General features: G+C 38.7%; 1 protein-coding gene across 1 annotated transcript; it reads left to right on the top strand.

The window, feature by feature from the left end:
* The first annotated feature begins 10,390 nt into the window (after nucleotides 1-10,390).
* On the top strand, nucleotides 10,391-11,803 carry dbe (KRR1 small subunit processome component homolog dbe). The gene is made up of 2 exons (XM_011145203.3): nucleotides 10,391-10,559; nucleotides 10,729-11,803. The coding sequence occupies exon 2, from the start codon at nucleotides 10,734-10,736 to the stop codon at nucleotides 11,760-11,762; it is 1,029 nt and encodes a 342-aa protein (XP_011143505.1). The 5' UTR covers nucleotides 10,391-10,559; nucleotides 10,729-10,733; the 3' UTR covers nucleotides 11,763-11,803.
* The last annotated feature ends 337 nt before the right edge of the window (nucleotides 11,804-12,140 follow it).

The raw sequence follows: 12,140 nt of genomic DNA, 5'->3' as shown, positions 1-12,140 counted from the left end.
TTTTAATCTAGATCCAAAATAAGAAAGATATTCGCAAATTATAACAAGCTGTGCCTATTCATTATCGAGAAATTACGGCGGAAAGTTCAAGGCCGACCAATGCGAAAATAACGTGTCACCGAGTATAAGATACAAAATTATTTGCTGTAAGACGTTAATCTAGGTTTGAAATAAGATTGATACGCGCAAATCGCATCGAGCTGTGATAACGCGTTTCCGAGATATAAGCCACGAAAGGTGAAAAAGTGACATGTATAAAAATGAAATATTAAATAACAAAATATGGATAATAAGGTTTTAATCTAGATCCAAAATAAGAAAGATATTCGCAAATTATAACAAGCTGTGCCTATTCATTATCGAGAAATTACGGCGGAAAGTTCAAGGCCGACCAATGCGAAAATAACGTGTCACCGAGTATAAGATACAAAATTATTTGCTGTAAGACGTTAATCTAGGTTTGAAATAAGATTGATACGCGCAAACCGCATCGAGCTGTGATAACGCGTTTCTAAGATATAAGCCCCGAAAGATGGAAAAATGACAGGCGTGAAAATGAAATATTAAATATGGAAATATGCATGATAAGGTTTTAATCTAGACCCAAAATAAATAAGATATTCGCAAATTATAACAAGCTATGCCTATTCGTTATCGAGAAATTAAAGCCGAAAGTTCAAGACCGACCGATGGGAAAATATCGTGTCACCGGGTATAAGATACAAAATTATTTGCTATAAGACGTCAATCTATGTTCGAAATAAGATTGAACCGTGCAAACCGCGTCGAGCTGAGATCACGCGTTTCTAAGATATAAGCCACGAAAGGTGGAAAATTGACAGGCATGAAAATGAAATATTAAATAACAAAATATGGATAATAAGGTTTTAATCTAGATCCAAAATAAGAAAGATATTCGCAAATTATAACAAGCTGTGCCTATTCATTATCGAGAAATTACGGCGGAAAGTTCAAGGCCGACCAATGCGAAAATAACGTGTCACCGAGTATAAGATACAAAATTATTTGCTGTAAGACGTTAATCTAGGTTTGAAATAAGATTGATACGCGCAAACCGCATCGAGCTGTGATAACGCGTTTCCGAGATATAAGCCACGAAAGGTGAAAAAGTGACATGCATGAAAATGAAATATTAAATAACAAAATATGGATAATAAGGTTTTAATCTAGATCCAAAATAAGAAAGATATTCGCAAATTATAACAAGCTGTGCCTATTCATTATCGAGTAATTACGGCGGAAAGTTCAAGGCCGGCCAATGCGAAAATAACGTGTCACCGAGTATAAGATACAAAATTATTTGCTGTAAGACGTTAATCTAGGTTTGAAATAAGATTGATACGCGCAAACCGCATCGAGCTGTGATAACGCGTTTCCGAGATATAAGCCACGAAAGGTGAAAAAGTGACATGCATGAAAATGAAATATTAAATAACAAAATATGGATAATAAGGTTTTAATCTAGATCCAAAATAAGAAAGATATTCGCAAATTATAACAAGCTGTGCCTATTCATTATCGAGAAATTACGGCGGAAAGTTCAAGGCCAACCAATGCGAAAATAACGTCTCACCAAGTATAAGATACAAAATTATTTGCTATAACACGGCAATCTAGGTTCGAAATAAAATTGATCCATGCAAACCGCATCGAGCTGAGATCATGCGTTTCTAAGATATAAGCCCCGAAAGATGGAAAAATGACAGGCGTGAAAATGAAATATTAAATATGGAAATATGCATGATAAGATTTTAATCTAGACCCAAAATAAGAAAGATATTCGCAAATTATAACAAGCTGCGCCTATTTATTATCGAGAAATTACGGCGGAAAGGTCAAGGCCGACCAATGCGAAAATAACGTGTCACCGAGTATAAGATACAAAATTATTTGCTACAAGACATTAATCTAGGTTCGAAAAAGATTGATCCGTGCAAACCGCATCGAGCTGAGATCACGCGTTTCTAAGATATAAGCCACGAAAAATGGAAAAATGACAGGCATGCAAATGAAATATTAAATATGGAAATATGCATGATAAGGTTTTAATATAGATCCAAAATAAGAAAGATCCTCACAAATTACAACAACGTGCGTCTATTCGTTTGCGAGAAATTAAAGCGGAAATTTTGAGGACGAACGATGCAAAAATAACGTGTCACCGGATATAAGCTGCAAAATTATTTGTTCTAAGACATTAATCTAGGTTCGAAATAAGATTGATCCATGCAAATCGCATCGAGCTGAGATCACGCGTTTCGGAGTTGTAAGCCACGAAAGATGGAGAAGTGGCAGGCTCGGAAATGACTGGTCAAGAAATATTAATAATCGAAATATGTGTGATAAGGTTTTAATTTAGACGCAACAGAAAATCCTAATAGATTGCAACGTCATGCGAATATTCGTAATCGAGAAATTAAATCCGATAAGTCACGAACGATGCGAAATAACGTGTCACCGTGTATATGCTGCAAAATTATTTGCAGCTGTGATTACGCGTTTCGGAGTTACAAGCCACGAAAGATGGAAGAGTAATATGCTCGACAACGACCTGTCATGAAATATTAATTATCGGAACATGAGTTATAAGATTTTTTAATCTTGGCCCAAAATAACAAAAGTCCTCATGAACCGCAGCTTGAGCTGCGATTACGACGCCTTTCGGAGTTACAGACGACGAAAGATGGAAAAGCAATTGATTTGGAAATGATGAGTTATGAAGTGATAAGGAACGAAAGGTGAATGATTATGTTTTAAACTAGATCCAGAATAACTAAGGTTCCCGTAAATCGCAACTAGGTATGCCTACTTGTTATGGAGAATTTAAAGCGGTTGGATCAAGATAGATCGATGCGAAAACGAATTACTGGGCCTAAGCGTGCATGTCTCCCTCTGTCGAGAGACATGTGACTCTCGGGACGGAGGTCGATATCTTTGGAGTCAATTCTAGGAATCGACAATTTTCTACATGAATAGCGTTAGTTGTAAGAATTGATCTTCCTATTGTCAAGTTAAAAGAACGCGATATCGTGATAGAGACAATTTTGCATTTTATAATACGAGGAATGTAAAATAATCCTTCTCTTTAGTCGTTTCTGAAGATCCTCTTCACAAAATATATCCAAGGACACTTAACAATATTTCTTCGTAGCACAATTTAAACACTTTCACTTTAATAATAATTACAGGCCTTTTTCACAACACTTATCACTTTCACTTGATTCACTTTTCACTTGTGCACTAACTCGATGAACACGTCTCACTGGCGTCCTAACCCCTCGTCGTCCTCATCGTCCTCGTCGTTCTCATCGTCCTCGTCGTGCTCGTCGTCCTCGTCGTCCTCATCGTCGTTCTCGTCGCTCTCGTCGTCCTTGTCGAACCTATCACGATGTTTCACTCGAATAGAGTCGGCCATACGATCCTTCCTTCCTTCAATAGATGGCTCTGGGCCTGTGGCTCCGGCCATACGATCCGAAAAATCGGCCATGATAAAAAACGGTCACGAAGCTTGGCTGGGCATTCCCGACGATCAAGCAGACAACCGCTTCTAGCAGATACTGAATGTTGCTATGGCACATATGCGTTAGATTATTACATCTAACGATTCACAGATTTCGACTCAATCGGTGAGTCGAGAACGCGAATCTCAGCAACACGAAACCCGAAATGCCGTTACGTAGCGAACGGACGAAACTTTTCTCGGTACTTCCACGACTCACTCCACAGCTATTGAACAATATTCTATTGTAATATACGCACGAATTTCACTTTCGGCACTCCCGCTAGCGACAATTGAAACGCGCGACTCAGCTATAGCGAGCCAAAATCACGAAAATTTACGGGCAACGGTTCCTCGCACGACACATCACTCCGCAGCCCGCGCCATAACTGATCATGATCACAGTATACATAGTAGCGACACTCTCTGTTGGATTTGGGCTGCGTTCCGAAATTCACTGCCAGTACTGAAAATACATAGTTTGTGTCACGTATATTATAAATTGTCAGTACTGGCAATAAATATCAGAACGCAGCCTGAATGTAGTCAAACATGAACTGCGCATATGCTATCTTGTTTCTAACCATAACTGGTAGGTCTACTTGAGACTACAAACGGTTTGAGCCCTGAAAGGAGGGCTATTATACGGCGTTTAAAGCATTTATAACATTTAATGATTCTTATTCTATGTGATTTAATAAAAATTTAAATAAATATATATTTAAAGAGAGGAAAAGAGAGTAAAGCCAACGACACATCCATCCATCTTCCGAAATGTACCAATCAGAAGGCAGTATTTTATTGCAGCAAGCAGTCCAGCACGAAAACAAGCACTGTATGCAGCTGGCTTTAGAGAAAGCAGAAATTGTAACAAAAAGTTGATCTGTTCTTTTTAGCTGCACTGCTAAACTAATTAACTAACTGAATTCGTGCAGAGAGGAACGTGAGAGCGTCTAACACGGCGTTTTCGGCAACACCGACTTTCCGCATTGGCAAAGGACGCCATCTGCATATATTTTGAGAGGGGAACTACGATGCTACATTCACTTTCATGTTTCGGCGGTAAAATCTGCATGAGGTGGCATGCTATATCCACTTTCAAGCTTTTCATGTTTGTGCTACAACCATAATAGCATACTTGACAAGCACATTGTTATGCGTTTATAACATGAATTAACATGTTAACATTAACATGTGCCAAAAGAAAAAGAATTGACATTGTGTATGATTAATATCATGAAGATCATACAAAGTGTCCGGTAATTAGCTGCCAACCCGAAGTGTGAGGGTAGATTGGGTTGAGACAAACATAAAAGTTCCATACCGTTTTGCGAGATTCGCAATAATTATCGAGTTATTAATGACAGAAATCTGAGGAATAGTAACGCGCCGACATATATCATGATTGGAGAAGCGTTACAGCTGATCAGGGCAGCGATCATGAATCTTTTTCCTAACGTGAATTAATGAAAAGTGAAAGACTTCTGTGAATTAGTGAAAAATAAAAAAATTTTATATGAATTTGTGAAAATTGAAACATTTCACACGACAATTGAGTCGTTCAACATGGCAGTTGCGTTCTGGATAATTCTTAATGAATATCAAACGAAATCAAAATGATCAAAATAATAATAATGTCTAATTGGAAATTTCAAGGTACTCGCTAAATATTCCCTATATCGTCGCTACAAATTCGAATACGTTGTTTTCACACGCATGAGCGTGTAAAACTGAGACGGGCTGCTGGCATCCGTCAGTGACGTTTGCCGCGCGCCTTTGCGATTATCGGCAAATTCAATTTTCTCGATTGCTCGCGCGATTTCAAGTGGCCATAATATGGCGATAAAAATGGCAATATGTGGCAATAATATATGGCAACAATATACGGCAATAATATATGGCAACAATATATGACAACAATATATGGCAATAATATATGGCCATAATGTATGGCAATAATTCATGGAATATATTTTCGTTTCAAAAGTCAATGCAAATTTGCGGCATGCACAATGTAATAATAAAAGAGCTCTCTGCGAGCATTGAGTCAAACGCTCACCGATGATGATATTGGTGATGTCCCGTTGCATCCAACCAGATCCACCAATGTCCGCCCATGTCCGCTGCCGCTCTCCATGTCGCGCAGCATCCATCTTGCAGCGCATCCCACGTTGATTGCTAGACTTTCGCTAGACTTCCGCGACGCGGTCGATATTTGTATTAGAGCGGCGATATTTGCGTCAATTGACGAACGTTTTACGTCGACATCGGTGGAAACTTTTTACGCGCTGCGAGACGGATTCTACAAACTCGATCGGCGAGGAGCAAAAATCATGTGAAAATTTATCGACTCGTCCAACGGATTTTTACGGCGCTTTTCGCGATCGCGTCTGAAAAATCGCGAAAATGCGGGAGTATCGATATTTACGAGCGAAATATTCGCGAATGCACGCGAGGAAAAATTAGACAATTAGAAATCGACCCGAGGGAGCGCAAAGAGAGAGAGAGAGAGAGAGAGAGAGCGGGGCAAAGTTTTTACGCATGATAGTTTCGTCACGACGAAGCTTACGTTCGCGATACTTTGACGAAATGAAAATTTAAACTTTCTTTGTTAGCGCGGTAAAAACGCGTATATTGATAACCGCGATATTCAAAGGCACGCGAGCGAGGATACCTCAAGCTCGGCGTGCGCTGGCGCAATTTCTGCGCGCATTATACGCTACTCGAGACAATAGGGATCGTGATGAATGGACAATATTGCCAAATAATTCTACAGCCTGTTTTGCAAATAAAAGAAAAGTAGCCAACGGTATCGGGATTTATGCGTATGAATATATTTTACACAATTGAATTATTTGACGACAATTATTTGACAATTGAATATTGTCAAATAATTGTCGTTAAGTAATTTTACGGCCCGCTTGAAAAATGAAAATAAAATAGCTGATGACCGTATCGCGCTTGTAGATATGAATATCTCTTATTTAGATGACTGAATATCAAAAGAGAATCATTCGATATTTTAAATCTCGAATGTAATGCAGGCTATCGATGAAATAATCCCCTGATTGTTTCGAGCAATGTATTTTATTCAACGTTACAAACACACACATGCAAGAATCTATTTGCAATTTGCATTGACTCGAACGATATTTTTTAGACCCACATCCGTCATGCAGAATTTTCTCTTTTCTTCTTCTTTTTCAGAAGTTTCTCTTTTCATTTTGACTCACCGAAACGACTTGCAGTCAGAGCCGGCCACGTTCCGCTTCAACTCTGTAACAAAAAATTCACATTTGCTCATCAGATCAGACCAACAAGTGCGGACGAGTAAAAGAGTAGTTTACCCTCTGCGATCGTAATTCAACTCGAGCCGGAAATTATATCCCAGCTCTAGATCGCTCAGGGTCTATACAACAGAGGACTATAATAAACTTGTAAACTTACCTTCAAGCCGACTCTGCTTGGCCCGAATCGGATCCTCCGATGCGGCATCCGGATCCGCCGGATTGCTGTTGCTTTCCGCAACAACTGAAACAGAAAAATAATTTTCGGTTGATAACCTGCGGTAGAGAGAGAATATCTTTGATCGGGACGAATCGAAAATACGGAAATATTTTGATACGGAATTTTTATCTTTATATTTTTGTTTCAACATTGAAAATTTAAATGAGACTTGAAGCTGATTCAAGAGAGTTGATGAGGAACAAGTTGCATAGGCAAAGATCGTAAAGGGTTGAACACAGATGTGTAGGAAACTTGTGAACTTTACCTTCCGACCGACTCTGCTTGGCCCGAACCGGATCCTCCGGTACTGCATCCGCGTCCGCCGGATTGTTGTTGCTTTCCGCAACAACTGAAACAGAGAAATAATTTTCCCGGTTGATAACTTGTGGTAGAGAGAGAATCTTGTGGTAGAGAGATATCTTTGATCGGGACTAATTGAAAATACGGGAATATTTTGATACGGAATATTTATCTTTATATTTTTGTCTCAACATTGAAAATTTAAATGAAACTTGAAGCTTTCAAGAGAGCTGATGAGGAACAAGTTGCAAAGGCAAAAATTGTAAAGAGTTGAATACAAATGTGTAGGAGACTTGTAAACTTTACCTTCCGTCCGACCCTGTTCTACCCGAACCGGATCCTCCGGTGCGACATCCACGTCCCCCGGACTTGCTTCCCGCAACATCTGAAACAAAAATTTAACGTTCTTGGTTGGTAAGCTGCGGTAGAGAAAGAATGTTTGGTCGGGATGAATGGAGAATATTCGCTACGGTTTTTTTTCTTCATTGACATTGAAAATCTAGATAGGACTTGGAGCTCTTGAAAGAGCTGACGAAAAAAAATGACAACAAGAAGCGGAGACAACACTTGTGTGTGCTCTCGAAAATATTCTTTTACGAATGGACATTTAAATTTAGATTCCGTAACGAGAGTAAACAGACTTGAAAGAAGCGCTGACCGAAAACAAAAAAGGTCGCAGTCTAAGAAGCGGTATGACGTAGAACATTCTACACAAGACCAGTATACTCACACATTTGGGAATTATTCAGAATATTTGATTGAGAATATGATGAATTAGAGATCCGCGTTCATGGACCGTTATCCGTCTCTGTCTGTATCAATATCGCTTGTATATAATAACGCAATAATTAAATAGACAGACAGAGATTGACGAGAGTAATTGCAGATTCATAAAGTCATGATTACTAATCGGATGACGACGGATCGTGAATGTCGAGCGCGAAATTCCGACTTCTTATTCCCGGAAAATTCGTCAAACGTCCGCTCTCGTTATCAGAGACCTCCCGCATAATAAATGATTCCACATACCTAGAAATGTGACGTATCGCTTCCGGCGTCTTGCTTCCCGGCTGCTGGAGTCCTCCGGATTTCACTCACTCACACTTCTAATGTCGATACTCGCGATTCGACCGTGCGGTTAATCAACGTGATGCCGATTGAGTATCTCGAGGACCGACGAGATACATTTCTTTCAATTACGACGGAGTTCAAGACGGAAGTGACGAGTGCGTCGCGCACGGCTGCTGCTGATGGAATGAGATCGAGTACGCGAGACGCGCGAGGATTAATACGAAGGGCAAAAAATGTCGTCGCTCGCGAGCCGATCAACACAATCGGCGCGATGTAAACATTGCGGGCCTCGGCGGTGGTTGAAGCAAGAGAGACTTGCCCTTGAGCGTCTCTTCTTTTCTCGAAGGTTCCGGAACGACGAGGGGAATGCGAGGAGACCTTTTAACTGTACGCGACATTGATGTACTTTTTTTTTTCATTACTGAAAATAAAGAAAATTACTCTGTCGAAGCATCGGACATTTGTTAGCTTTATGTTAATTAAAGAGGAATGTGTACGATTAGGAAATGTGTTAGCAACTAATTGTACAAAGTGTCAAAGTTATTGTGACGCCGTTTTCGGAGAATAATTAAAGGTCATGGTAGTATTAAAGAGTGGAATTTCATCCCATGCGAATTTTGTCTCGTTCTTATTAAATGTTAGATTATCCGCTGCGGACAATAACTCTTCTACTTTTCATCTAATATTCAATGATGATAAATCACATTTAATTGCATTCGTTTGACCTTTTTTATTTCGAAAATAATACCAAAAAAATATATACCAAGGTGAGATTTCACCCATGACAATATGATTTTCATCAACGTGATTTTCTTTGATGCTTCTTTTAAAAGTTCAGATATTTCGTCGACTCGCGGGATATTTATAATCGGAGTCTCGTCGCGTTAATTAACATGTGCTCCTCTGAGCGGATCGAATGCTCACCGACGGCCACTGTCAGTGCCACGAGCGAATGTCCGGAGCGGACGGGATGTTGAATTGAGAAGCAGGACGAAGGGAACGGGACGCGAGCAACGATACATCATGCGTCTCCAAACGTGTCAAATCGTTTATTATATAGGAGAATCTCACAAAACAATATGGGACTTTTATGTTTGTTTTAAACCAATCTACCTTCACACTTCGGCTTGGCAGCTTATTACTGGACACGTGTATATTTAATTTAAACATAATATTATGTTAATGTATTAAAATATTTTATTGGGTAGTGCGTATTTTTTCATAACATTTTTTATAACTATGTAATACTAGTGTATGCGTATGTTCATTATAATATATATAATGTTTAATATTATAATCATTATTAGTATCGCACGATATTTAATTTGAACTTAATATGTTAATGTATTCGAAGATTTTATATTTAATATGTACTTTCATCTTCCTGCTCTTCCCCCATCTCCCCCTCTTTTTAGATCTACGGATATAGTCTGGCATAGAGATGGTAATAGTTATGATTGCAGCATGGACATAAATCGCCTGAAAGTGGATGTAGCATCGTAGTTTCCCTCTCAAAATGGATGCAGATGGCGTCCTTTCCCAGTGCGGAAAGTCGGTATCGCAGAAAATGCCATGTTGGCCGCTTTCAGGTTTCTGGTAATATAAAAATTGACAGCCCTGGGTAAATTTTCGTACCAATCAGGGGGGCCCGAGGGCTTGGAGGTAATTGAAGAGCAATGATAATACTGATTGCTTTAGCTACGTTCATGATAATACAGCTAACAACTATTGCCGGTGCGAGGCGAAGGGTAAGTCATGTTTTATCTCGCTTAGGTCGCTCGACGCACGCTGCCAACAGTTGCTAAATCGACTAGGTCACGCTGTGACCCGAACGGCTGCGCACTTCTCCAATCATTCATCCCAGCGCGCGCTTACTCGTTAGAATTCTGTAATTAATAACTGCTCAACTGTTAAGAATATCACAAAATGGTATGGGACTTTTATGTTCTCTCTGGTACGTTAAATTCCGTAAGACCAACAGTCTTTATAGTATCTCGTCAGTGACATTGGCTACGTAGTTTATGTTCATAAAGTGAACATAGAGGCGCTTCAAAAGCGTTATGGGAAAATCGCTATTACCGCTCTTTGGTTTCTCTCTGGTTAGAGTTATATGCCTCGAAAATTTAGTGAACTTTAATATTTACTGGATGAAACTGTAAAGGTAAAAATTGAACGTCAAAATATTGAGAAAATAATTAATATTGTATAAAAAAAGAGTAGAATGAAATGTCCATTTATTGATTTTTCGACGCCATCTATTCTATTCAGAACGCTAAACATAACCTATATATTCGATCACGTTTGTATTTGTTTCTGATCTTTTTTTCCAGGGCACATGGGTGGCTCAAAACGTCGCAAATCGCGTACGACCGGACCGGTTGATAACGCATGGTCGTTAAAAATACCACAATTCAAGAAGGAGGATAATCCTCATCGCTTGCTAGAAGAGAGCTCATTCGCGACTTTATTCCCAAAATATCGGGAGCAATATTTAAAGGAACATTGGTCATTGATTCAGAAAGCGCTGGAAGAGCATGCCATTACGGCCGAACTTGACCTTGTCGAAGGTAGCATGACAGTGAAAACTACCAGGAAAACATGGGATCCATATATCATCATCAAAGCACGCGACATGATCAAACTCCTGTCACGATCGGTTCCTTATGAACAGGCGATGAAAGTTCTTCAAGATGAGATTTCTGCTGACATTATAAAAATATCTTCCTTAATCAGGGACAAGGAAAAGTTTGTCAAGAGGAGGCAAAGACTCATTGGACCAAATGGAAGTACTTTGAAAGCTATTGAGCTGCTCACCAACTGTTATGTTTTAGTTCAAGGGCAGACTGTAGCAGCATTAGGTCCTTACAAAGGTCTCCAGCAAGTGAGGCGAATAGCGGAAGATACTATGAAAAACATTCATCCTATTTACAATATCAAGGCATTAATGATCAAAAGAGAACTTGCCAAGGATCCAAAGCTAACTAATGAAAATTGGGATCGATTCTTGCCTAAATTCAATAATAAGAACATAAACAAACGCAAACAACCGAGAAAAAAGAAAGAGAAGAAACCATATACTACATTCCCGCCACTTCCACAAGAAAGTAAACTTGATAAACAGATAGCAACTGGCGAATACTTCTTGAATGAGGAGCAGAAGAGAGCAAAGAGAAAGAAGGAACAAGATGCTAGGCATGAAGAGGCAACTAAGAGAAGACAGGAACGTAGAGCTCAAGCATTTGTCCCACCTGAAGAAAAACCTGTTGAAAATAAAATAACAAAAACTGAAATAGACATTAAAGAAATAAAAAAGAAAGTTGAAAAAGGACTGAAGAAGGTTCAATATAACACAAAACTAGACTAGAAATAGATATATTTGTTATATATGTCACATAAAGGTTTTTATTTATATAACAAAGTCAAATTTTTATACATTCACTTATACATATATTGTAACACTATTATGTTTTATGCTTCTTCAGTACTTTCTCAACTTTCTTTTTTATTTCTTCAACTTTTTTCAAATTCAAATTTTTTTATTTCAGTTTTTGTTACTTTGTTTTCAACAGGTTGAAAACGAGTTCAACAGGGTGAACCTGTTGAAAATAAAGTAACAAAAACTCAAATAGACATTGAAAAAATAAAAAAGAAAATTGAGAAAGGACTGAAGAAGCATAAAACAAAAGTGTTATAATATATGTATAGTGAATGTATAAGTGAATGTAAAAAAAAGTGAATGTAT

This window comes from Harpegnathos saltator, unplaced genomic scaffold (genome assembly GCF_003227715.2).
Source record: "Harpegnathos saltator strain DR-91 unplaced genomic scaffold, Hsal_v8.6 scaffold694, whole genome shotgun sequence".
NCBI classification, from domain to species: domain Eukaryota; kingdom Metazoa; phylum Arthropoda; class Insecta; order Hymenoptera; family Formicidae; genus Harpegnathos; species Harpegnathos saltator.
The sequence above is the reverse complement of the archived record's forward strand: the minus strand, read 5'-3'. Positions and strand labels throughout refer to the sequence as shown.